General features: G+C 35.8%; 1 protein-coding gene across 2 annotated transcripts in view; it reads left to right on the forward strand.

Moving 5' to 3' along the window:
• Positions 1 to 25175, forward strand: part of vwc2l (von Willebrand factor C domain containing 2 like) — a 40134-nt gene extending 14959 nt beyond the window's left edge. For both annotated transcript variants that reach the window (XM_048194334.1, XM_048194335.1), the window contains 2 exons: positions 7769 to 7898; positions 23629 to 25175. In XM_048194334.1, the coding sequence (XP_048050291.1) occupies positions 7769 to 7898; positions 23629 to 23780 (282 nt within the window). In that variant the 3' untranslated portion in view covers positions 23781 to 25175. The remainder of the gene's footprint in view (positions 1 to 7768; positions 7899 to 23628) is intronic.
• Positions 25176 to 27567: the final 2392 nt, after the last annotated feature.

The raw sequence follows: 27567 nt of genomic DNA on the forward strand, positions 1-27567 counted from the left end.
TATATATATATATATATATATATATATATATATATATATATATATGTGTGTGTTTTGATTACCATCAGAGAACAGGGACTTAATCACTGTATGCAGGATATGCTTGCTTTGCATGTTAATAAGAGACATTGACAAGAGACAAAGTAAATGAAACCACTTTTGGTCAAACATCAAAACGAATCGCCAGTTGCCGTGGAAGCAGTACAGCCATGGTCTCTGATGTGAACTGAACTAAAACCTTTTGTATAATTATTGTTAGAATAATTAGTGCTGAGAGCTATGAGTCAGTAACCTATTTGAGAACAAAGCCATTCTATGAACAGATGATTTTTAAAGTTTATATATATATATATATATATATATTCTGTTATTAATCATGATTAATATATTTTGTATTGTATTATTTTATTGTTTTTATTGTTGTTTTCATTGTTTTTGATCCATGTAACCTTGTATTTTAATAAGGTTATGACACCAACATTTTATAAACAGTGAAATTTCACAATTCTTCATTCCAATTTTTTTTTACAACAGCAAAAATATATACTTTATATTATATACTATACATAATATAAAGAAGTTATAATTATTATAAGAAACTGAATAATGTAAAGGTAAAATAACACTGAATAGTATTTAGTTTATAAATTACATAAAGATGAATCTTATCAAAGCTACAAAAGTTATTCAGTCAAGAGCAATGAGTGTTTTTCTATTTTTCTTTTGTTCTTTGATTAACATTAATGACACAGACTGCAGCAGATTTATTAGGCCGCTTGCACTTTAAGATCTGAGGAACGTGACGTGGCTCTGACACATATCCGATAACTCTTTACGTTCATTTAAGATTGTGCCTACAATGATACTCCCCAAAAACTGACATTTTTACATTTTTTTGGTGTGTTTTGAGCACAATATGATGCAAAAGAGAACTCAAATCGGTACTGGTACACTGTCTGAAAAGTGGCTTTCTGTGTGCGTGTTCAGTTCTCTTACCATGCTTAAATGGTTAAAAAACACTTGGATGAATGATTGGCTGATCACAGGATAGGCCTATCCTCGGCTGGCTGCTCTAAACAAAAAAATATAATCACAGAAATTAATGTGTTATCTTTTAGAGCCCGAAAAATGCATATACGTACATATAAATAATCATTAATTTTGAATTAATATATTTAATCTTGACTTTGTGTTTAGTGCATTTCAAACTCTGTTGAAAAATGTGTTTAAACCAGCCTGAGCCTGATTAGGTTGATCTGGTTTCCTGTTTTATGAGACAACTTGTCAACTTATCAGCCTAAATCTATCAGGTAAACCAGCTGAACACCAGGTTAGCCAGACTGGAAGACCAAGCAATCTTTTTTTTCAGCAGAGAAATTGTACTCTGATATTACTCTGTTTTTTTCTTTTCAGTTGATTTGTGTACATTTTCGTTGGAACCGTGTTGCTGAATAATATATAATACCATAAGTAGATAATCTTGGGAAGAGTAAAGCCTTTACAATAATAGGGATCCAGGCCTAGTTACATAAAGAGTCTTTTCAGCAGAACATGATATGAACCTCTTGTCCTTTACTGAATGAATGTAATGAATACTTTGTAAGGATGATTTTTTTTGTAGTACTGCATGTACATTTTGAATCTTATAATACCCATTGAAGACACTGCTCAAGTGCCCTTTTTTGCAAAGTTAAAGTTTCAAGATCATAGTCTGTTGTTCAGGGAAAATGTTAATCTCAGCATTCTCTAAAATATAAGCAATGAAAAGCAGACGCTTGTGCCCACTGCTGCCCATTGTATGCCATTTTGCCGTGTGTTGGCCCTACGAGGAGTTTGGCACAATTACAAACGATTTGTATGAACAAGTTCACAAGCCCCTGTCCCACTGGACTGAATGCTGTTATCAATGGAGAACAGAGGATTATTAGTGTACGTGCCTCTCACACAGTGTGCAGAGACTAAAGGGCATGACTACTGCCAGGACAAGGGCCCTAATCTCTGTCTGTCCCTGAGACCTTCAGCCCTGCATGATCCATGCTGGCATATGCATGAGTCAGTGTCACCTCTGTGAATACATGAAATTAATGAGTGAAACGGGTTGTATCAACCAGAGGAGGTTTCAAAAAAGTCCCAGCGCTACAATTTAATACATCATTAATGTTTAGTAAGTCTCTTATGCTCACCAAGGCTGAATTTATTCCCTAAAAACTGTAACATTGTGAATTATTAATTTAAAGTAACAGTTTTTTTGTACATTAATATATTTTAAAATGTAATTTATTCCTGTGATGGAAAAGCTTTCTGTGTCCTCAGTGTCACATGATACTTCAGAAATCATTTTAATGTGCTGATTTAGAGCCTGAGAAACATTTCCATTGTTATCGTGTTGAAAACAGTTGTGCTGGAATCTGTACTACACTTTTTTCAGGATTATTTGGTGAATAGAAAGTTCAAAAGATCAGCATTTATTTGACAGAAATCTTGAAACATAAATGTCTTTAATGTGACTTTTGATATCAAAAACTAAAAAAATCTTACTGACCCCAAACTTTTGAATGGTAGTCTATGTTGAGAAAATTCCAGTATATAAAGCAACTTGGTTTGTTTTATGTGTCATTTAGAAGCAGTTTTATCAGAAATTGATTAATAAACAATAGTAGAAAAAAATATTTCAAATAACAGTCCAGCAGTTTCCGTGAGGAGAAAATACAGAAAATGTGTATAGTATTTGTGATAAAAAATTTTGCCATTCCAAAAGTAATAAATCCTCATTATTTCATGGACAAATTTCAAAATAAAGTTGAATATACAGAATATACCATTCTTCACATATTTAGCAATTCACCAATGCACTCTACCAGTGCGAATTAACGTCTGGTTTAAAGGGTCACTTCAGGATTTAGCATTAAGCTTTGTATTAGTAGAATACCACTAGTATTTTCGAATTACCGTGCTTTCCCCCGTCATAGCCCGAGATGAGAGATTTATGCATTTTTATTCTGTAAAAAAGCCTCAGATGACGCAAAAATCATCATTTTGCGTCATCTGAGGCTTTTTTGGCCAGAGACTTAAAACTACAGCCAGTAATAGCAGGTAGTTCCGCATTTTTTCACCACGCCCATACATATGCGCGTTTGAGGTTACTCACAGACATAGATCAAAGATTTTTTCAAAAGTGGGTGTCAATTATATTTTTAAGATTACAGTAATTAACTTTATTTTGTCTGCACTACATCAGTGGTTCATTTCGACCAATACAGCAACAGGCTTTTGTGGTAACGTTAGCATAAATAGATAAATCGACTAACTCAGTTTTACAGAACAGTGGCTTTACTTTGATAACAGTCAACTTATATGCAACTTATATGTAATTCTATCTAAAAGTCTATCTAACGTTACTTTGCTAAGTTTACAGTTTTACTGCTACCTACAACACTACATATAGGCTACTGTGTTATCAGTCTAGTATCAGCGAGTCTTACCTCTAGGCGAATACGCTTAGTACCAGATGCCCAGGCTGTTCGTCCTCTGGGAAAGTGAATATCGATGGTATCGCGGTGTCCTTCAGAATGGTTCTCTTCATTGCAAGGATATTTGGTTCGTAGTCCTCGTGCTTGAAATGGAGACTACATATTCTGCGTTTTTTTAGGTTTTCTATAATGGTGTCATCTCCAAACTTCGGGTGTTTGATGGCCCGCAGCCACTGTTTACATCGCTCCAAATCTTTAACTTAATCGGAAAATGATGGAAACTTACTTGTCCTTTCCTGGTTTTGGGTGTACATCCAGGTACAAAGCAATTTAGCACCATTTCGCTGTAAATGTATGAACTAACTCACGATTTATAGAATTAATATGTAACAAAGCAAGCCTAGTTGTTTGAATTTTCCTGGTAATGCCGCCTGTAACCGATAGGCGTGGTTTGGGCGTGTCCTTGCAAGGGCAGCAAAACAAGTGCATTCTGGGAGTTGTTGTCTTTCATCCACATTAGTCAAAAATACATTTTCTGCCTTTTCTCAGTCTAGAAAGCTCCAAATTCAAAAATAATTTCACATTTCTACTACATAAATGACCAATTTTAAATACACATTCATCTTTCCAGGGGTGAAGTACCCCTTTAAGCAGTTTTTTTTTTTTTTTTTTTTTTTTTTAGGTGAATGGGTGAATAATGGTGCAAATACCAGTAAATTGACAAGCGCAAACCTTAGTAAATCACTTTGCATGATTCATTTAAAAACTTTCCTCCCATAAATTTTGCGTCTGAAAGAGAAACTCCTACAAATGCATATGCAATAAGGTCAGATGCATTTTCAGCACTAATTTTTTACTGCGTGTCTTTAGTAAATCCTGACAGTAGTTTTCTAATGTCAAAAGAGTGTTTGCGCTGGTGCATGCTGTTTGTAAATCTGGCCCCTAGTTTGCTTGTTACAAAGTGTTTAAAACAAAACATTTTTATTTGAAAAGATCTGATTGCACTAACCTGACAAACACTGCCAAATTTAGTCATTATTTCTTCATCTGAGAGAGTGAACGCCTGAGTGAGCATTACCTGTGTCTCATATAACATTCATTCTTCAGGTCAATGTCCATAATATTATATCCATTATAAAAATCAGTTTGAATGTCTGCTGAGGAAAGCGATCTTTGTATTTGTCCTTTTTACAGTTAAAGGTGCTAAAGAGGATGTTTTGTTTTATACATTTTTGCAATATTACTTGAAACTGTCTTTACTAACTGATAAAAGACTATTTATTAGGTGCACTGAAAGGAATAACATTAATATACATAATCTGTGTACAAGGTAGGGCCTTAAAAACATCAGCCAATCGTTTACGCGATCATCGCGTAAACGATTTGCCCTCTGGCTTGTCAATCACTGCCATTACGTTCCTTGTGAAAGATGTGTGCGGATTGGCCCTCTGGCTTGTCAATCACTGCCATGACGTTCCTTGTGCGAGATGTGCGCGGCTGCGCGCTCCAGTAACTTTCCACACTCCACAGGCGCCGCATGCAATGTTTTTGTCAGGAGACAGGAGTAACAACTGCAACTGCATGCGCTCATTTCAAAAACTCACTAACAGTCTTTGGTTTCTCAGTCGACGAAAAGATCCTCTTTAGCACATTTAAGGGAATTTTCCATAACAGTGCTAAAACAATGTCCTTTTCAGTGCTCTACAGGATGTAAAGTTAAATATAGACTTAATATTAAATTCTTAAATTTAATATGCCCCAATCGATTTGCTCCGAGCAAGTAAAAGAATAAAAAGACCTAAGATTGCCCATTTTATGTACCCAAAATGAATTATATCTCATGTTTAACCACTACAAGACACAGTGGCGAAGCTGTTCTCAGCGGGTACACGAGCACTGAACAGCCACTGACAGCCTGGAGCTTGCATCTCCAAAAACGCCTAAACAAATTGTAAAATAGGCGCTATGATTAAATATGAGTCACATTTTTCAGGTCTAAACAACTACATTACCACCTAAAAAAACTCGGCCACCATGACAGTCACTTCAAGTGAAGTGATACAAATGGTGAAAAGGTAGTAGTGTTGTTATCACTGGAATATCGCACGGCTCTCAGCCAATCCGATTCGAGAAAGTGCTGTTGTATATATACGTGTGTGTGTGTGTGTGTGTGAGTTTGTTTATATTACATTGTGGGGACCAAATGTCCCCACGATGTAATATAAACCTGAGTTCACCTACATCGTGGGGACCGGCCACTGGTCCCCACAATGTAAATTAATTAATAAAAATACTAAATGATGTTTTTGTGAGAAAATAAAGGTGTGCACAGTTTCCTGTGATGGTTAGGTTTAGGGTTAGGGGTAGGGTAGGGGGATAGAAAGTACGGTTTGTACAGTATAAAATGCATTGCGGCCTATGGAAAGTCCCCATGTTGCATAATTTCTAAATTTGCATTGATGGGAAACATTTGCCATAACAATGACAAAGTTGCCTCACAATTGGCCTCTACCTGGGAATCATTAAAATAACTTCCACACTCTCTGGAGAGGAACCCCACAGTTGAGGAACCATTACTCCTAAGGACTGCTGTAAAACAAAAAAAAAGGCTAGAGAATATTCCAAAAAATGCTACTGTGGAAGTTAAAATAAGCACATAAATTAGAATAAGAGTGCAAAATAATATCCAAGAGTTTGAATGTCCTAGTGGACACTGCTGGTTCAATTATTAGGATGCGGAAGATACATCAAACCACCCAGACACTTCAGTGAAAAGGTCGTACCTCAAAACTCTCTGAGTGAACATAAAGGAGGCCTGTGAGAGAAGCCAGAGAGAGCCTATCAATCACTTCGAAGGGGCTACAGAGTTCAGGAGCTGAGAATAGTGTAAAGGTGCACTAATCAACCAAATCTGCACAACATTGGCCTATATTGTGGCACAAATGGGGACAAATTGGCTTCATATTAAAAAAATATATTTAACTGATAATAATGCTAGCACATATGATTTTGTGGTAAGATTTCAGCCAAAATTTTAAGCTATGTGGGAAATGCAAATTTAACACTGCCCACCATCAAACATTATCATACTGTAGCAACTGTGAAGTAGCATCGTTCAACTAGCCTCAACAGCCAAAAAAGAATGGACTAAAAACATACCTGAACTGTGTGGGAAGCTGGTACACACTTACTCTGAAAGATGGCTCTGCGGAATATTAAAATCTGTCAACTTTTTTTTATACTGTCATAAAACATAATATCTGTGGTCGCATTCAAATACTACATGTAGAGTTTCTGAAATCATTACAGAAATCCAAACTGCAGTGTTAAGCAGAAGTGGTTAAGGGCCTAAATAGTTTTACAAGGCACAGTATATGGGTTTTGAACATAATATTTCATGGAATTTTTGGAGTACATGTAATATTCAGCAGATTGAGTATAGTGAATATTAAAACAGACATGCAATGTAGAAACTAATCGCATATTAATCTGTCTCTAATTGTTGTTCACTGTTAGATACTGTCTTTTTATGTCTAATTATTTGTGATTATTCATTAAAAGTTGATTTCACAAATGTAAAGTCATGCAATACCTAAGTACTCTTTATGCTTTCTAAGAAAACCCAGAGATTATTGCTAACAAAAATGAGTTATTTCAAATGATAGGCTTTTTAAAGTCCATATGAAATGTTTTGTTGCAACCGCTTTTAAGACATAATCTAAATTAAATCTAATCAATTTAAAACAGAATAAGATAAATATATGCCAGGACTTGGTTTTATCAATCAGGAATTTGTGGGGAAAAAAAGGGCCTTACATACTCTACCATTCAAAAGTTTGGCGTCAATATTTTTTTAAAAGAAATTAATACTTTTATTTAGCCAGCATGCATTAAATTGATCAAAAGTGACATTAAAGACATTTATGTTTTGTAGTTCAAAACAATGCCATTCATAAAAGAATCCACAAATAAATATTAAGCTGTTTTCAACATTGATAATAAAAGATAATATTTCACAACCTTACTGTTTTACTGTATTTATGATCAATTAAATAAGCATAAGATACTTCATAGCGCATAATATTTCTTTTAAAAGTATTAAAAATTTGATACAATGGTATTTCAAAGTAGTGACATGAAGCAAGCTATTGCACTTATTCATATACTTTTTTATTTTCATTTAGAGTCGCATACATTTAGATGAGAAAATAGGGTCAGTTTGGATTTCATGTCGACTTCCACTGTGATGTCTTAGCTTTAAGAGTCTCCCACCGTATCATATTTCTCTGTCTCTCCAGCCTTCGCCCTGTGAATGGTGCCGCTGCGAGCCAAATAACGAGGTGCATTGTGTGGTCGCTGACTGTGCAGTACCAGAGTGCGTCAACCCAGTGTACGAGCCAGAACAGTGCTGCCCCATCTGTAAAAACGGTAAGAATGGCCTATTTCCTATTATAGGTTTATGGAGAAGATGAAAATACCTGCAAGGTGTACTTTAGAGAATTCCTTAGAGTTCTCTCTCCACTATCCCAAAGGAAAGCGAATTGTTCTGCTGACTGGCATGTATCAGATTTCATGAAAAGCAGTGATGGTGTGGTATAAACAGACAGCTCTATGCACAGGTTGTTTAAAACCCACTCAAACTTTCTATTAGATCTCAGTATCACCAGCAGGCGAGCTCTGATTACCAATCCTCTGCTCAATTACAGGGGAAATTTGGTTCAGATAAACAGTGTCCCATTGATTAAGACCATGCTAAGAAGGATTAATTGGCCAAAGGGGACTCCTCTATCTCCTGTGTCTTGATGCACTATAGTCAGCAGGACCCGATTCCAAAATTACAATTATTGGATTCCAATGGCTCACTGGATGGCCAAGGGCACAAGATATCCCTGAGTCAGTCCGATACAGAAGCATAAACACAAAATGTAAGCTCAGTAAATCAGTGGGATAAATAGAATGTTGATCGGTACAGTGCTTATAGCCAAGCAACCTGTAGAAGCTTGCACAACAAAATATTTAAATGTTATATTTATAATAAATATAAATAATATAAATATGATGCACAGGTATTCATTTAATATGTAAAATATTTAAAGGGATAGTTCACCCAAAAATGAAAATTTGATGTTTATCTGCTTACCCCCAGTGCATCCAAGATGTAGGTGACTTTTTTTCTTCAGTCGAACGCAAATTATGATTTTTAACTGCAACCGCTGCCGTCTGTCAGTCAAATAATAGCAGTAGATGGGAACTTCAACTATAACAGTAAATAAAACTTGCTTAGACAAATCAAAATTAAAACCTGCGGCTCGTGACGACACATTAATGTCCTAAGACACGAAACGATCGGTTTGTGCGAGAAACCGAACATTATTTATATAATTTTTACCTCTAATACACCACTATGTCCAACTTCGTTCAGCTTCCTGTTAGTGAGGTCAAAAAACGCGTTCTGAAGACGGAAGTGATGTCTCGCCCATATACTTCAATGAGCGCGAGACATCACTTCCGTTGTCAGAGCGCGATCAGACCTCACTAGCCGGAAGCTGAACGAAGTTGGACATAGTGGTGTATTAGAGGTAAAAAATTATATAAATACTGTTCGGTTTCTCGCACAAACCGATCGTTTCGTGTCTTAGGACATTAATGTGCCGTCACAAGCCGCAGGGTTTAATTTGGACTTGTCTATGGAAGTTTTTTCGACTCTTATTGTTCAAGTTCCCAATCACTGCTATTATTTGACTGACAGACGGCAGCGGTTGCAGTTAAAAATCATAATTTGCGTTCGACTGAAGAAAAAAAGTCATCTACATCTTGGATGCCCTGGGGGTAAGCAGATAAACATCAAATTTTCATTTTTGGGTGAACTATCCCTTTAAACCAATTTTACTGAATTAAAAAATGAAAATATTAAAGGGATAATACACCCAAAAATGAAAATTCAATCATTAATTACTCACCCTCATGTCGTTCTACACCCGTAAGACTTTCGGTCATCTTCGGAACACAAATTAAGATATTTTTGATGAAATCTGAGAGATTTCTGTTCCTCCATTGACAGCTACGCAACTGACACTTCAACGCTTCAAAAAGTTCATAAAGAGATCGTAAAACTAATCCATATGAATTGAGCGGTTTAGTCCACATTTTCTGAAGAGACATGATAATTTTATATGATGATCAGATTGACTTTAGGCTTTTATTCACATATAAACATTCATCAACTCACGCAGCAGTTGTGGTAAAAGGAAGCTCAAGCATGTTTGCTTGACGCATGCGAGAACCATTGAGGTTCATTCTCGTGTTACGCAGCACGTTTGAGCACCCAGAAGAGGTTTGTTTTCGTGCATCAAGCAGGTTTTTTTGAGCTTCTTTTTATGTTCGCTGATGAATGTTTATATATGTATATAGTTCAGTCATGAAACTCCTCCGAGCAGCTTATTGGTTCAATTAAAGACAATTGGTCATCCAATCGTTCCGTTTTGTCTATCTATGTAACCTATTTATTCCTGACTTCAAATTGGATCAGTTTATTGCAGCACACCATGGGATTGCGCTTGCCCTCCACCTTCCCCAGCACCACCTGCCTAGATCTGCTCTGGGGGTTCTCCCTAGGTTTCCTTGCAGCAGCCTAAATTCACTTCAATGTTTTCATGTGCATTTTAGATGTATTCTCACTCATCCAGCAGCAGCAACAGCGTAGCAGATCTAGTCCGCCAAGACCAAACCTATGTACATTCCATGTATATTAATAAATGCTGTTTAAATTCATTCCGGGAGTTGTCATGATTGAAACGTGAATAAAAGTCTAAATTCAATCTGTTCATCATATAAAGTGATGGAGTCTCTTCAGAAAATTTGGACTAAACCACTCAATTCATATGGATTAGTTTTACCATCTCTTTATGAACTTTTTGAAGCATCAAAGTTTCAGTTGCGTAGGCTGTATATGGAGGGACAGAAAGCTCTCAGATTTCATCAAAAACAACTTAATTTGTGTTCCGAAGAAGGGACGCAAGTCTTACGGGTTTGGAACGACATGAGGACGAGTAATTAATGACAGAATTTTCATTATTGGGTCAACTATCCCTTTAAATTAAATTTAATCAAAATCAAAATGATAATATATAATAATAATAATGCCTTGAAATTGTGACTTTTTCAATGTGATAACATTATTTTTCTACACTGCTATAATAATATATAATCATAAAATAATATATAATAATATCTTTAAGTACTGGTTTTGAAAGAACATCTGCTTTTAGATAAGAAATCTTTACAGGTGTAAAAATATATGACAGTATCAGACAGCTAACCTTTTTTTTTTGACGTGATAGATTTTAACAAGCTAAAATTACATCAAGTTTGCAAATTGCAGCCGAGTTCTTGTCTTCAGTTTTAAAGAAATCTTGCCGCTCTTTAGAGTGCCTCAGGAGACATGTTTGAAAATAGATTTGTAAAGAAAAATCATATCTAATCTTCTAAGTGCAACTTTAAAATCTATGAAATTCCCTCCCTTTTCCCTTCTGGCACACGTTGACCTACATTCCCCAGGATCCACATTACAGTTAGAAGTGTGGTGCAAGGTATTGTTGCTAAATAGAGACCGGCTGTGACTTTATGCTTTACTAGCGCAGAAAGACAGCCAGAGATACGCACACGCAGATACACAAACCTCGCCTACAGCCTGGAAGAGAACTAATCCAGGCAGACAGGGCACGGTGACAAGCTTGTGGTGGTGGCATTTTAGGGAGGCTGCGGTGGAGCCCGTCCCCTGGAGGAAATAACCAAGTCTGCTTCCAAGATCTTTTGAGGGGTCATATCAGGAAGAATCCATTTTTTTTCCTTGATACTTTGAGATGAAAGTGTTCAATGTATTATATTTTAAAACTTAAACCTTCTGACCCAGTACTGCATTTACGTAATGTATTCATCATGCAAAGATGGCGTTTACGTCAGGGTTGGGCAAAATTCAGAATTGAAGAAATGGCTCACTTTAAATTCCTGAGCTGGAATTTAAATTGAATTGGTCACATGGAGCACATGAAGTGGAGGTGGAATAACAGGAAGGGGAAATCAAAGAAATATAGAGGTAATGCATTCTGGAAAAGGACATTTATTTATTTATCTTTTATTCAGCAGGGAAGCATTAAAATTGACAGTAAGTACATATACTGTCACTTATAAAAAATTTCTATTTAAGATGTTATAAAATATTTCTATTTAAAAAAAAAGGCAGCACAACTGTTTTCAACATTTACTGTATTGTATACTAATAAATTTTAAATGAACAGCAAATCAGCATATTAGAACAATTTCTGAAAGATCATGTGACACTAAAGACAGGAGTAATGATGCTGAAAATTCAGCTTTGCCATCACAGTAATAAAATACATTTTTAAAATAATAAAGATGGTTTTTAAATTGCAATAATACTTCACGGTTTTACTGTTTTTACTGTATGCCTTGGTGAGCATAAGAGACTTCTTACAAAAACATTTTAAAAAAATCTTACCGAGCCTAAACTTTTGAATTGTGGCGTAAATCAAATACAAATTTCTATAGGTAGCATTTCAAACATTGACAAACTTTACTTTTTTGATAAAAAAAATTACAGTTATATAAAATTCAAATTGCAATTCTGCATGCTGTTTGCTACCTCAATTCAAAATCAGAAATTGAAAAAGCATTTCTAATTCAATTCTGGATGGCACACAACCCTAGTTTACATAGAAGACTGCTTGTTTAATTCTTAAAGGGTTAGTTCACCCAAAAATGAAAATTCTGTCATTTATTACTCACCCTCCTGCTGTTCCACACCCGTATGACCTTCGTTAATCTTCGGAACACAAATTAAGATATTTTCAATATTAATATTATAAAGCGACGGGAATATTTTTGATGCGCCAAAAACCCCCCAAAATAACGACTTATTTAGTGATGGCCTATTTCAAAACAATGCTTCAGGAAGATTCAGAGCACAAATGAATCAGTGTATCAAATCATGATTCAGATCGCGTGTCAAACTGCCAACAGCTGAAATCACGTGACTTTGGTGCTCTGAACAGCAGATTCGATACACTGATTCATATGTGCTCCGAAGCTTCCTGAAGCAGTGAAATCGGCCATCACTAAAGTCGTTATTTTGGTTTTTTTTGGTGCTTCAAAAATATTCTCGTCGCTTTATAATATTAATATTGAACCACTGTACTCACATGAACCGATTTAAATATGTTTTTAGTACATTAATGGATCTTGAGAGAGGAAATGTCATTGCTACCTATGGAGGCCTCATGGAGCCATTGGATTTCAACTAAAATATCTTAATTTGTGTTCCGAAGATTAACAAAGGTCTTACGGGTGTGGAACGGCATGAGGGTGAGTAATAAATGACAGAATTTTCATTTTTGGGTGAACTAACCCTTTAAGGCTCGTTCATACCAAGGAAGATAAGTATAACGATAACTATATTAGAGTCCACACCAACAAACGATATCATTCTGTTTATTCTGAGCACACACTGCGGGTTTAATTGCTCGAGCTCTATAAAGCAGGATGGATTCTGGTTTATCAGCTGGGGAAAAAATCCTTCTAAAAGTGATTCCAATGTTATCTTTACACTGTGTCATTATAGACCCTTTTCACATTTCCAGGTTTCTCAGAAGCGGAAGTCGTCATAGTTGGGTAAAATTCTATAGCGGTGAATGAGAGAATACATTAAATATATTTTTTGTGTTTCCATTTGCTCAAATAGCAAAAGAAAAACTCCACAATAGTGTTTTTTCACAACTTTCAAAAAGAGGAAAAAAATAGAGAGCGATTGATAACGGCAGTCAGAAGAGAGAAAGATGTCATTTTTACCATCATTCCCATAGCTGCTGTATTAGAAACACCCTCACAGCAGCGTTAACTAGATTTTTGTAATTTGATGCAAAGGTAATATAATACTAAGTATAGTGTTATAAATGTACCTACGTTTTAAAAAAAAAAAAAAAAAAAATATATATATATATATATATATATATATATATATATATATATATATATATATATATATATATATAAAAGGATTTACGATATTGATGACCGTTAAAACGCGTCATCACAGTCTGTGAAAAGGGTCCATAGTTATAGCTCTGGTGTGAACTCTGCAGTTCTTTTATATTTAGAGCGATTTTTAGAACTATATCTTTATCGTTATCGTTATAGTCATCATCCTTGGTGTGAACAGGCCTTTAGGGTCAAAAAGATGGAGAAAGATATAAGTTGGCCTCGGGAGAAATTACATAATAATAACAATAATAAATTGATATGAGCACTTTAAAGTAAAGCTTTACAGAGTATTTACACCATTACATTTATGATTATCCTTCAGTAAGAAAATTTTATGAGAGAATTTTCTATTCCTGTTAATCTTATTAAGGCTTTGGTTTAAAAATGACATCATCTAGGGCAGTGGTCGCCAACCCGTCGATCGCGATCGACCGGTCGATCTTTATCACTGTTCCAGTAGCTCGCGAAAACAACAGAAATATGAGTGCAAAAATACATTACATTTCTCCAGTCATTATACTGTATTTTTGTATTTATTTTTCTGTTATTTTCGGGAGCTACTGGGACAGTGATAAAGGTAAATAGCCCACACTATGTCTGAGTCAGTAAACGGCCGTTAACAAAAGGCCAGAGACGCTGAAGACGGACGCGAAGAGGAGAAAATTCTGTAGCAGGCAGAGCAGCTCACTGTTCACGATGCTCGAAATATAGGAAGAAAATATAAATATTGAATTAGGGGTGAAGGGTTATATGAATGCATCTCTAAAAGGAATTACTGTCTTCAGAAAAAATTCGATGGTAATTGCATTTTATTTTCCTCTTACCTCCGAATAAAGTAGCTAATTATTAGCGCATTTCAGCTTTGTTTACAGCGGTAACCAAGGAAACGCTGTATCACTGCTGCTCCATAAGCGCCACCTGCTGTCAGAGAGTGAATTTGCGTCTCATTCAGCCTGTTGTTTTTGTTCCTTTTTTGTGTAGTAGCATATCATTTCACAAAGATAAAGTCAGACCGTTCTATTTTTGCTTTAAATCTTGAAATTAAATCTCAATTAATTCAAATTAAAAAAAAAAACTGCTCATGCAATGTGATAGCATCTTTGTTTGGATTGTGATTAAAAAGCAGTGGTTCTCTCTAATTTGAAATGGATATGTATTTTTGTTTATAATAATAATAATAATAATAAATATTTGCAACCAGTATGAGAATTGGCCAATTTGCTTTTAAAAATAAATAAATAAATCAGAATCTAAATTGGCCACGAAAAAAAATACTAAATATAATCTGGGCTGTCTTTTTCTATCAAGTAGATCTTGTCTTTCATAAAGGTCGAGGTCAGGGATCTTGGGCTTAAAAAGGTTGGTGACCACTGATCTAGGGAATATATTATCTAAGAATTTGCTTAGCTCTATTCGGTTGCAATTTTAGGATGAAGAAAGACAAAATAATTAGTTCGAGAGACTTTATCTCAGTTCAATCATTTCCAATAATGTTGGTCAAGAGCTGTTCTAAACAGCCTATCATGTAATCTCTCTCAGATTGTTCCACATGGACAAACTGAGACGTTAAATGTCAAGAGACACTTATCCCAGTACTGACGGAGCTGGCAGAGGATCAACAGTGACACTGGGAATGCCAAGTCCCAGTCAATCAAAATTCAGACATGACTGCATCATTTTTTTATAGCACAACTCTTGCCTTCCATAAACATATAGCTCACATCCGACTCTTGCATGTCATGTCAAAACGAAAGATGCGGAAGCCTGGGAAGTTTCACTTCCTTTCTGAGCCTCTCTTAATGAGCCTCGCAAGAATGCAGTACTTTTTTGCTGAGGTGAATCTGAACCTCAAAAACTCAAAAATAGCCTCAAGAAATAGTGATGTGTTGGCTTGCTCCTGATTGCTAATTACCAAATTATGCCTCTAAACCTTGGCACTTGATTCAGCCTTGGATTCAGCCCATGATAACGAGAACTTTGTCCAGCAATACTAAGCTCAGTTTGTGCACTGCTGGAAAGACAACAGGCCACGTTTCTATGTGGGTGAGCCAATCGTGGGCAACTATCTCTCAGTGGCTTCAGTGGTTACCATAGTAATCGCATGCTTGTAGGTTGCAAGCTAATCTGAGGGCAATGACGTGGGCAACAGAGTAACTTCAACTGCAACAGAGTAACTTCACCTATGATAATGACTGTGATCTGAAAGTAGATAGAATGTGTGAAAAACAAGGTGAATTTAAAGCTGCACAATTAATCAAAATACAATAAATTGCATAAACTGTAACATGCTGTATATACCTAAATGTGAAGGAGATACAGTGTTTGTCTGTAGTCACATATAACAAGCAGTCACAATGGTTTGCAATTTGGTTTACAGATCTCCAGAGAGACTTCATCTCTCATGAATTGCCCTGAGTTTTGTTCACTTTAAGCCCACTGGTTCTCTTCTTTTGTGCACTGTAAAAGCAAAGCGCTCCAGGTTCACTTTATTTCCACGATTTTGCCACTATAGGTTACTAAAAAAGACTCAAGGGTTTGCTGCATGAAAGTGAAAATTTTGACAATTACAGCTTAAGTGAACCAAAATGACCTTCGAGGTTAGGTACAACCAAGGCCAACTGCCAAGAGAACTGGGGCCATTTTCACTCAGTTCACTGTTGGATGAACTGAAAGAGGACTTTAAAAGAAAAAAAAAAAAAGACACTTGTGTGAAGACCCTTAAGAGACTTTGTTAGGAGACAAAAGTAATCACTTGGTGGTTTTTGAATTCCCTGTTCAACATAAGAGCTGAAATGTCAATGTGATTTTATGCCTTCTGTTCTTTTTTAGCCTTGATATCTGAGATTGAAGATACACAAGATGTCAAATGTTTATCATATCATTGTTCAAATTTCAATTACAGTATGTATCAAAATAAACCAACATGTTTTTTGACTTAAACTGCAACAGAAAGAACGTAAAGTGAATTTCTTATGATTCAGAGATTGCACTTCCTGGTTAGGATTAAAATAAAAGTACTAAAAAAAGTACTAAAATTACTAAAAAAATAAAAATGAATTGAAGCTAAATAGAAATATTAAATAAAAAGAAAAATAAACTAATAAAAATGACAAAAGCGCATAACAAAATTACTAAACCTTAAATTTAAAATAAAAAAATTTAAATGTTATAATAAACAGTGTTTGGGGTAACGCATTAAAAGTAATGTGAGTTACATAATCAGATTACATTTTCAAGTGACAAGTAATGCAATACTTATTACGCATTACAGTTGCTTTTTCAAATAAGTAACTTAAGTTACTTATTTGTAAATCAAGACATGTTTTTCATTTCTGTGAATGTGCACATGCATATTTTATTGGGTTTTTTGTAATTTCATCATTTTTATTGCATTTCATTTTATTATCTTATTTCTGTTTGTATGGGTTTTTTTTCTGTGAATTCCTCTTCTGTAAAGCACTTTGTAAACACTGTTTTTAAAAGGTGCTATATAAATGAAGCTTTGCTTGGTTTTCCCATATTGACTGACAGCTCTCCTGACCCCATGTTGAGAGAAATCAGGAGTAAAGCTGCAGAGGTGTTGTGTGCGCTGTGTAAACATGATGATTGTTGCAGTTCTAGACTAAATGTGAGCAGGCATTTACTCATCTCGCTTCCACAAATACAGATTCAATATCCCTCAAAAATGAATAAAAACTGTGAAATGCAAAGTTTTTTGTTTTTCCTATTTTTCTGCCATCCAGGGGTGCGTTTCCCAAAAGCATCGTTAGCCAACTAACATCACAAGTTCCGTCGTTACTATAGTTCAACGATTTGGTGTTTCCCGAAGCCATAGTTTAAACGAACATTCGCAAACTGCATCGCAAACTTTTGTGGTTGGAACGAAAGCTCTCGAGCTGTGGTTAGAAGCATAGTTTCTTGTTTTTAGGACATGCGGACTTAAAAAATCGTTATCTTGAGCAAAATAAGCAAGCTTACATTAAGTACAATGTATAGATTTTATTTCGAATATATACAAATGTCATTTATATATTTTAGTTTGTCAAGAGAGCTAAAGCACCGTTTTTGAAGAGTGCGCATGTGCGTACGTGATCAAGTAGGTCAGAACAATCATTTGATTTAATCTGGGAATAAAGCAAAATAATTAGTCCTCTAATGCCATATGTCCGTAATTTATAGCAGAAATTCTAGCATTAATTCGACCTCAAACGGATTCATTTAAAGAAGTTATTACTCCACCACCTGCGTGGCGTCATTCACCAACGTGGTTGAACGACAGGTTTGCAACAATACGGTTTCGGGAAACAGTCGTGACTAGCTAGTTGATTTGTTCAACGATGCATCGTACTATGGTAGTTCAGCAGCGAGTTACATAGTTGTTCGGGAAACGCACCCCAGAATGGCAGCACAGCTGGAAAGGTTTGTTTGAGCTGCGCCCTCTACTGTACAGGTGTGAATTTGCATTTCCTTCAGCCTGAGGCTTACCCGTTTCACGTTTGGTGTGAAAGGGCCTTTACATTAGCCAAAAATAGACCTTAATTAAACAAACAAGCAAGCCCAGCACAGGTGGGAAAAAAGTAACAATGCATTACTTTCCATAAAAAGTTATCAAGTAACACAAATAGTTTCTTTTTAGGAAGTAACGCAATATTGTAACGCATTACTTTTAAAAGTAACTTTTCCTAACACTGACACTACAGTAGTGGCTAAAAAGTGATGTCCGGAGGGGATATTTGTTTTTAATGACCCTACGATTTCAATTTACCATCAAAATATGAGGAAAATATTTATATATTATTTAAATATTTTAAATATGAGGGAAGAATAAAACACTAAACTATTTATATGACAAAATTATTTAGCTACAGCTACAGGATTTATTTTACTATGCAAAAAAGAAAATGCGTAAAAAAAAACCCATCTCACAGGAAATAGCATACATTGGCCACAACATAATCAATTACTAATATTTTGTTGGTTCTCTTTTGTTTTTGGATGCGTTTATAATTTTTTGTGCATGATAGCCTGGCCAAAAATGATGTCTGCGTTATCATGAATAAAACAAGCACAACTATGAGATATGCTTACAAAATCTTTTAGACAAGTTTAAAGGTGATAAAGAGGATCTTTTCGTCGACTGAGAAACCAAAGACTGTTACTTAGTTTTTGAAATGAGCGCATGCGTAAGAACAACCCCCCTTCCTTTCGAGGGAACGCCTCCCAAAATTCGTGCACGAGTATTGGAACACGGGTGTTTACCACCGGCATTCGCTGTGTCGTGTTAGTGGATTCATTATGTCGGACTCACCGCAGGTAACTCATAATCTGCAGTTGTTACTCCTGTCTCCTGACAAAAACATTGCATGCGGCACCTGTAGAGTGTGGAAAGTTACTGGAACGCGCAGCCGCGCTCGTCTCTCACAAGGAACGTCATGGCAGTGATTGACAAGCCAGAGGGCCAATCCGCGCACGTCTCTCACAAGGAACGTCACGGCAGTGATTGACAAGCCAGAGGGCCAATCGTTTACACGATGATCGCGTAAACGATTGGCTGATGTTTTTAAGGCCCTACCTCGTGCACAGATGATGTATATTAATATTTTTCCTTTCAGTGCACCTAATAAATAGTCTTTTATCAGTTAGTAAAGACAGTTTCAAGTAATATTGCAAAAATGTATAAAACAAAACATCCTCTTTAGCACCTTTAATAATTTTGGAATAAAAGGTGAGGAGATACATTTTCCTAGGCTGGACATCACTTTTGGCCACTACTGTAATTCAAAATATTAATAAATATGATAATAGTATATAATACTAAATAATACTAAAATACCATTGTACGAGACATAAGTGGTTTAACTGCCAATAATGAACTAATAAAATCTGCATCTCACAACATTATCATGCACAATGTGCGATGACGTTGTAATCAAGGACTTGATCTTTTTAGTAGTCTTAAAACAGATGTCTTGGTAATTAAGGAATGACATGAAGCATGATCTTATCGTTATCTGTTTGGTACCTGTCCACCTGGCCAAGGTGTCTTTGCACTAGTGACACTCTTTTCTATAGAGTGATGAATAACTGCTCTTGGCTAGGCTAGTAGTCACGCATCTCTGTTTCACCCCCCTTGAACAGTTGCTTTTGCACTTTTGCCAACAGCTCATAATTTTTACTGATGGAAATCAAATATTTGAGTGCATGTAAGACTCCTTCAGGTCTCTTAGGAGCATGCAGAATATTGTAGGCAGTAAAGCAATTTGTGCACCGCTAACCCTGCCGCCCTATCGCAAGTCTATTAACATGTCTGTGATGTGGTTAAAATGCAATCTAGTTGTTTTCCCCCACAGTAAGAGGGAGGTCATGAAGCTTGAACTCTTTTTGAAATGTGCAGCACCACTGACTTTTACTGACATAGAGTGAGGACTATATTTCAGGAAATACTGCCACATCAAACTAAGTACTTTTCAAGGACTTGCTTGTCATCAAGAATGGCCTTACATATATGCTGAAATGTTAGTTCTGTAAATGCTTATTTTTGTTGGACCGAGTATGATGTTTTACTTATTCAGATCTCATTAACAAATAATCAAATAATACAAATAATAGAGCCACCATGTTTATAAAGAAAATTCTGTCTGGTCCTTATAGATGAAATTGCTGTTTACAAAGAAACGCTCAACGCCGGCACTTGAAGATCCTCCAGGCACCATAGAAAAGATGTTTTAGAGCAGTGCTTCGTTCAAATTGAGCTGAAAATGTCCACAAAGTGCAGCGTGAGGATCTTAAACAACCCGTTTCCAAAAGATTCAATATGAAAAATGGCTTCTTCTTTTTTTTTAGATCTTTATCGATGATCAAGATCATTATAAAAATCTAATAAGACCTGATTGACCAGTGGCTTGTGCCTGTATAATTTAGTTTTCCATAAAGCCATCACACAAATTATGATCACAAATGGCTGATTTTAGTCTCTAAATTGCAGAAACTTTAAAGGGGACCTATTATATCCTTTTTCAAAGTCTTGATTTTGTTTTTGGGCTCTACTAGAATAGGTTTATATGCTTGAATGTTCAAAAAACACATTATTTTTCACATATTTACATTGTTGCAGCACCTCTCTTCCCAGTCTGTCAGTAACACTGTTTCAACACACTACTAATGAGACTCAACCAGGCCTCATCCACATTTTTGGGTGGGAATTATTTAAATGAGGAATATTGTGGTGTGTACATTCCTTAAAGAAAACTCAAGGCGTTTCAGTGCTTACTGATATAGAGAATAACTCTCTTTGGAGTGAACTTTGTGCTTTGAATCTTTGCAGACATTTTTTTCATGTTCAAACAGCAACATTACACACTAAAGAAAGTTGAAAACATAAAAAAGCATAGTAGGACCCCTTTAAGATAATATACAGCCAAACATGATATAATGATAATCACTATAGCATATCTAACATTACAGGCACAACCATGGTGCTTACTGGCATTCTGTGGAAGAAACAAAAAAAAAAAAAGCGAAATATGTAAACTTGTTCAAGCTTAAGCTTATTATGCTTGATAAAATTCAAAAAATCATGTAATACTTAACAGATCGTCAGAACCACAACATTGCTCAAAGTCAACCCTAAAGATGCTTGTTAATAATTTACAATAACATGCAAGTGAGAGATCAGCAAAGCAAGTGATAAACACTGAGTACCTTGTATCTTGTTTAACACACTCCTAGCCTGAATCTCCAATCTGATCTCAACCACCAAAAATTAAACAAATAATAAAAGTTTGTGCTGCGATTATCATACGCCTACATTTTACACTGCAGGTATTCTGTTACACCACATTTAATATACAATAATCTTATTTACCACACTAGTACAATTATCTCAAAAGAACTATGTGTGCCCACAGGGATCTGGGTTTAACATTTATGCAGATGTCTAATTTGTTCATAAAATATGTATCTATGAAAACATCACTAAAATAAGACTGATAAGAATGAACACTGTAGCCTGAATGTACATGCAATAAGATTAATATTTAATGGAACTTACATTGGACTAAAGTAGACTCTACATTAATTAGCACATGTGACACATACCTTGACTGTTGTTATAGATTTTGTTCCATAGTAACCAATGATTGCAGCATCAGTCCCCTTTGAGATCACCAGAAGTTAAGTGCTGTAACAGAAACAGTATAAAGACAAAGACATGCACCACTCACAAGAATCCTACATAAGCTACAAGAATCCTGACTTTAAGAGAACTTGATGCCTTTATGTCAATTGAAAATTATGTAGCGTAAGCGTAAATTAAAAAATTATAGATTTAACATTTGTGTTCCTCTAGTGTGTGGAGTGCCATGATGTGACCAGGGCAGCAACACCACACACTAAAAGATTCCATTCACAAACAACCAGAGTACCGACTGTGAACAAAAATCTCTTGCGGTCAAACATGACTTTAGATGACGGGCAAGAAGAAATGGCGATAATTTGGACTGCTTTTTACAGAAAATTCGCTGGAAAAAAGAAAAAGGTTTGGATGAAGTTGTGTTATGCTTCCGTCAGCTCGCTTTTTGATTGGGTATCGTTTCATTCCATGTGACAATCTACAGGGTGTGTGCGCGTTTGTCCTCAGGGTTCCCCCCACACAACAGGACCAACATGCTGAATATTTACGCTTTGAGATCGGTGCAGCCCGTTCTTCAGAACAGATTCAATCACTCTTAGTCTTAAAGGATTAGTTCACTTTCAAATGAAAATTACCCCAAGCTTTACTCACCCTCAAGCCATCCTAGGTGTATATGACTTTCTTCTTTTTGATGAACACAATCAGAGATATTTTAATAAATATGATGGATGGATGTGGATCACGGAAGCACTTTCTTCAGCTCATACTCATTGATCCCACTCACTGCCATTGTAAAGCTCGGATGCGTCAGGATATTTCCTTTGGGGGCTATTTTAACTAAATATTAAGTGTCTTTAAAAAAAATATATATATATATATATTTTAGTCAGACCAAAGGAATATTTTTTTCTTTTAAAATGCCATGTAAAAGCAACCCTAACGCACACAGAAGCTGCAATTACCTGGTCAAAAATACTGTAAAAAAAACAGCAATATACAATTTAAAATAAGTCTGTTATGCTACCCAAAGCTGCATTTAATTGCTAAAAAATACATTAATATTATGAAATATTATTAGAATTAAAAATAATTGTTCTATTTGAATACGTTTTAAAATGCAATTTATTCCTGTGATGGCAAAGCTGAATTTTCAGCATTATTTCTCCATCTTCAGTGTCACATGATCCTTCAAAAATCATTCCAATATGCTGATTTGGTGCTCAAGAAACATTTCTTATTATTATCAAAGTTGAAAACAGTTGTGTTGCTTAATATTTTTGTAGAAATTGTGATTTAATTATTTCAGGATTGTTTGATGAACAGAAAGAGCAGCATTTATTTGAATTGTAACCATGTAAAAGTCTTTACTGTGACTTTTGATTAATATAAGTAATAAAAGTAAAACTCTTTACTGACCCCAAAAATACAGTATGTTAATCTGTCTACAACATGCTTTAAAAGAATGAGGTGACCTTGATTATAAATTTAGTGATTGATACAAGTGGTTATTTGATTGATTAATCAGTGTATCATATTCAATGTTTATCAATTCAATAGTGTACCGATTCAATGTTTTTTTGTTTTCCTATAGCTCGTAATCTGCAATGGTCTACAAGGCCACAATAGAAGAGAATAATGAGTGGAGCATGCTCAGATCACACATACTGCCAGCATGGCTGTTCAGCAGCCCCTGCAGCTTGTGGCGCATTAGAATGCAAAGCATCCCAGTGAGAGGATGGGTGTGTGAGAGGGAGAATTAGAGAGGAAAAAGGAGACGAAGAAAGAGGAGCAAAAGAGCTTTAGTGTTACAAAAACAAGCCCATCGGTGCATGCCCGTGAAAAACATCCACACGTCTGTTCCGCTTTCGAAACTCCCTTTGAGTCACTCTGGCATTCCCTCCAAAAGAGGCTCCTGTGAGCTCTCGCTCATTCCTCCTTCCTTAAAATCTCCTCTTTTTCCCCATGTGACAGGTCCAAATTGCTTCGCTGGAACCACAATCATCCCAGCTGGCATTGAAGTGAAGGTGGACGACTGCACCATCTGTCGGTGCCACAGCGGGGACTGGTGGAAGCCTGCGCAGTGCTTGCGGCGGGAGTGCCTCAACGGTCAGACGTCGTCATAGAAACCCTCCGGAGCTGAAGGGAGGGACACCGATGTGCGGCACGGCTGTCGGCACAGGGGACGGCCCACCTTGTGACAGCGAGAGACTGACTGGCAGGAGCACAATTCCTCTGGCAAACTGAGATGGCTGGACAAGTTGAGATTCATGGACATGGACTCACATACATACTGTACACTCAAACACACACATGCATAAAAGTCCTTGGCAGAATCATAACAGTTTATCTTTCATCCTGTGATGAGTTTATACTAGGGTGAACCTCATGAAATATTTCACTCCAAAATCAAAAGAAAAAAAAAGAAATGGTACTTTGCATAATGAAAATAGTCTATTTTAGGAGTTTTTGGGATTTTGACACTTTTTCTTCCATAAAAATACCCCCCGCCCCCTCATTCCAATTGTTATTTTACATTTTCCCACAAAGTTACTTTAATGCATCCAAATGTCTCTTTCTTTTTTTCTTTTATAAATGCCATTATTTAACAGGATTTTCATTAAATGAAAATTTACAAATTTTGATTTTTTTTTCATAAAAATTATCCCATTGCAATTCTCATTTTATGAGAATTTTATTTATTTTTTTCCCCATTACATTAATAAGAATTACAGTACAACACAATAATGAGAATGACGATTTTTTGCGATTTTTTTGGCAAAATACAATTTCTTATTTTGTTTCGTTGATTTTGGCGTGTAATATGATCTGGACACATTCTTGACAGGTTTCATGAGATTCTCCCACTAGTTTTATTAGTTGCTTATGCTGCTTAAACACAGTGTTTGTATATTTCACGAGACCTTGAGCGCTCAATGAGAACATTTAAACCTAAAATAGCACCACAGTCCTTTGAAGATAAAGTTGATTATTTTCATCTGAGCTTACAGTGAGATACTGAAGCACAGCACACATTACAGCATTACATACACAAAACCACACCTCCACTAGTCCTGTACAAGCCTCTGTGTTCCCACATTTGTTGAGTGTGAGTGATATTTAGTAGTAGTATTACTAGAGGGTATGAACTTGTTCATTAAGAAACATGATTAATGACAAGTTTGATTTTAATTGTCTAATTAGTGGAACAAGAGGGAATAAGGTAGATCTACACCACATAATTGGAAAATGGCCCAAGAGAAACACAGCTGAGAAGCGAAGATGATTCAGTGATTGTTCAGGGAAATTATTGTATTGCTTCATTCATATGAGAAAACTCTTATGAGAATGGATCCAGCAGTATAAGTGGGAAGCACTTTCCATTAATAGGGTACACTTGTGCGTCCTATGACGTTAAACATTAGAGGCATAAATATTTTATATAATAATAATAATAATAATAATAATAATAGTTTATATTACTGTATTATTATATAGTAATATTTTTTTAAATAAATTAATACAGCAAGGATGCATTAAATTGATCAAAAGTGACAGTAAAGACATTTATAGTGTTACAAAAGATTACTATTTCAAATAACTGCTGTTCTTTTGAACTTTCTATTCATAGAATTATATATATGATTTCCACATTTTTTCAACATTGATAAGTAATTTTTCTTGAGCCGCAAATCAACATATTAGAATGATTTCTGAAGGATCATGTGACACTGAAGTCTGGAGTAATGATGCTGAAAATTCCACCATATCGGTATCGGCCAATATATGTACATTTTTAATGTTATCGCTATTGGACATATTATATTATATCATAAAGCTGATAAATAATGGATTATTTCCTTCAGTTGAGACACTTCAGATGCACACTGTCCGCCATGATGGATTTGAATTGCTTGAAATATGATTGGAGTCACTTCAAAAAGGAAAATACAGTTAAACGTGCAGCGCAAGTCTGCATATAGGCTACATAAAATTATAATGAGAACATTATAATTTTGTGCGTGGGATATGGCTTTTGATGGTGAAACGTTTGTCTTAGTAATCAGGAAATCCAAATTATATAACAATTTGGATTTAGGTTTATCAGCCAATATATCAGTTATCTGCTTTCAAATATAAATAATTATTATTAGATATATATACATACCATAATGCAGTGTTCTGTTTCAAAACCCTTGTTTTTCTCTCCCAAGCCCAAACAAGCACACTTTCCTAAAGTCTAGCAGCTTAAACTCATTTTATACGCTGTATTATATTATATTATATATAAAAATTCAGTGTATATAATAACTAATGTCTACAATTTAGGCACATCCTAATGGCAAATCTCATAAAATATAAATACATTAAATAAAACAGCTCCTAGTTTTAACCTCCTCTTTTTGAAGGTTAAATGCCTCCTTTCATTCATCATTTGTTAAATAAATTGTAGTTTCAGGCAATATATTGTACCCTATTTGTGGAAAGTGTCCTCTAACCAATCTCTACCGTAATGCAGTTTTCTCATCTGTTTGCAAAACCCTTGTTTTTCTCTCCCAAGCCCAAACAAGCATGCTTTCCTAAAGTCTAGCAGCTTGAACTTGTTATCTAAGCAATTAGCCAGCCCACAGCAGCCTACTTTAATTTTCCTTAATCAGGCAATATGCAGTGATAAATTATCCGCCTCTGCCCTCTGTGGTACTGCCCGGCAGACACACAGCCCAGCATGCAGAGGGCTAAAACAAAGGAAGGAATCTGCATACAGTCTGGTGCTTCAAAGCCACGTTCATAACCACTTCTTTTGATCTTCAGCGCATCCGTAACCTCGGCTCACGGCAATTTCGCTTGCAGCTTAGAAGGAAGATGTTGATCAACTGCACTTTGAGAAGCACTTAAACCAATAAGAACCTCTAGACAGACTCTGAGCCGCTTTCAGCCCACATTCGCTGAAGATTTTTCTGTATCGTCGCAACACATCTGTGCAGAGACCTAATACAGCACAATGTTACAGCAACGACCATCATTCAGGTTTAACTAACGCATAGCTTATGGATCCCCTTTAAAACAGGCACCCACTTCCCTGATTCCCCTTCTTTCTTTCTTTTTTTTTTCTCGATGATGAATACCAGTCATTAATTCAATAGGAACTTCACCAAGCACCTGTGATTTATCATAGGTATTTTTCCCCTCCAAGAGAATTCAATGCCTTTAACCTTTTGGACTCTGTTTCTAAGCACTGATGGATGAGCTACTTAATAACAGATCTGCAGATTTGGTAATGAGACGACAATGAATGCAATAGCGTGACCGCCAAAGGTACTAGATATATATATATATATTGTGCTAGATATAAATATATATATATATATATATATATATTCCCCCACTGCCTTTTACTTCATCTTTGGGGTCTCTTGTCTCTCTCTAGCTCAAGGTAGAAGCCAAGGCTTGTCCAATAAGTCAGCAAATCATTAGGTCTCAATTGAAATAATGAACCTTAAAAGTCTATAAATGACATACAGCAGATGACAAACGATTATTAAACAGTCCCTAAGGTCTTTTTTACACTGGACATTTATTACAGCTCTGAGCATATAAAAAACAGATGTTGTGTAGCATCATCTAACACAGAGACAGGGTGATACTAAAAGATCAGAGCGTGCAGATGAGTACACAAGCTGTCATGAGCCAGACTGTGAAGCACTAAGCACCAAACATGACCCACAGCTACAAGCAAAGCTTAGGCTTATGCAAGCAGGCGATCTTTTTGTTTCCATGGCTTCTCTTCTTCTTTTTGTCCTAAGCCTGCCCATCCCAATGGGCGCAAGGCGCATTCCTTTCTAAAATCACTGACTAGACGAGGATTTCTGAGCTAAACTGCCCTCTGCTGTAGTTCAAGATACATCTACTGCA

The sequence above is a fragment of the Megalobrama amblycephala genome, linkage group LG6 (genome assembly GCF_018812025.1).
Source record: "Megalobrama amblycephala isolate DHTTF-2021 linkage group LG6, ASM1881202v1, whole genome shotgun sequence".
Classification (NCBI taxonomy): Eukaryota; Metazoa; Chordata; class Actinopteri; order Cypriniformes; family Xenocyprididae; genus Megalobrama; species Megalobrama amblycephala.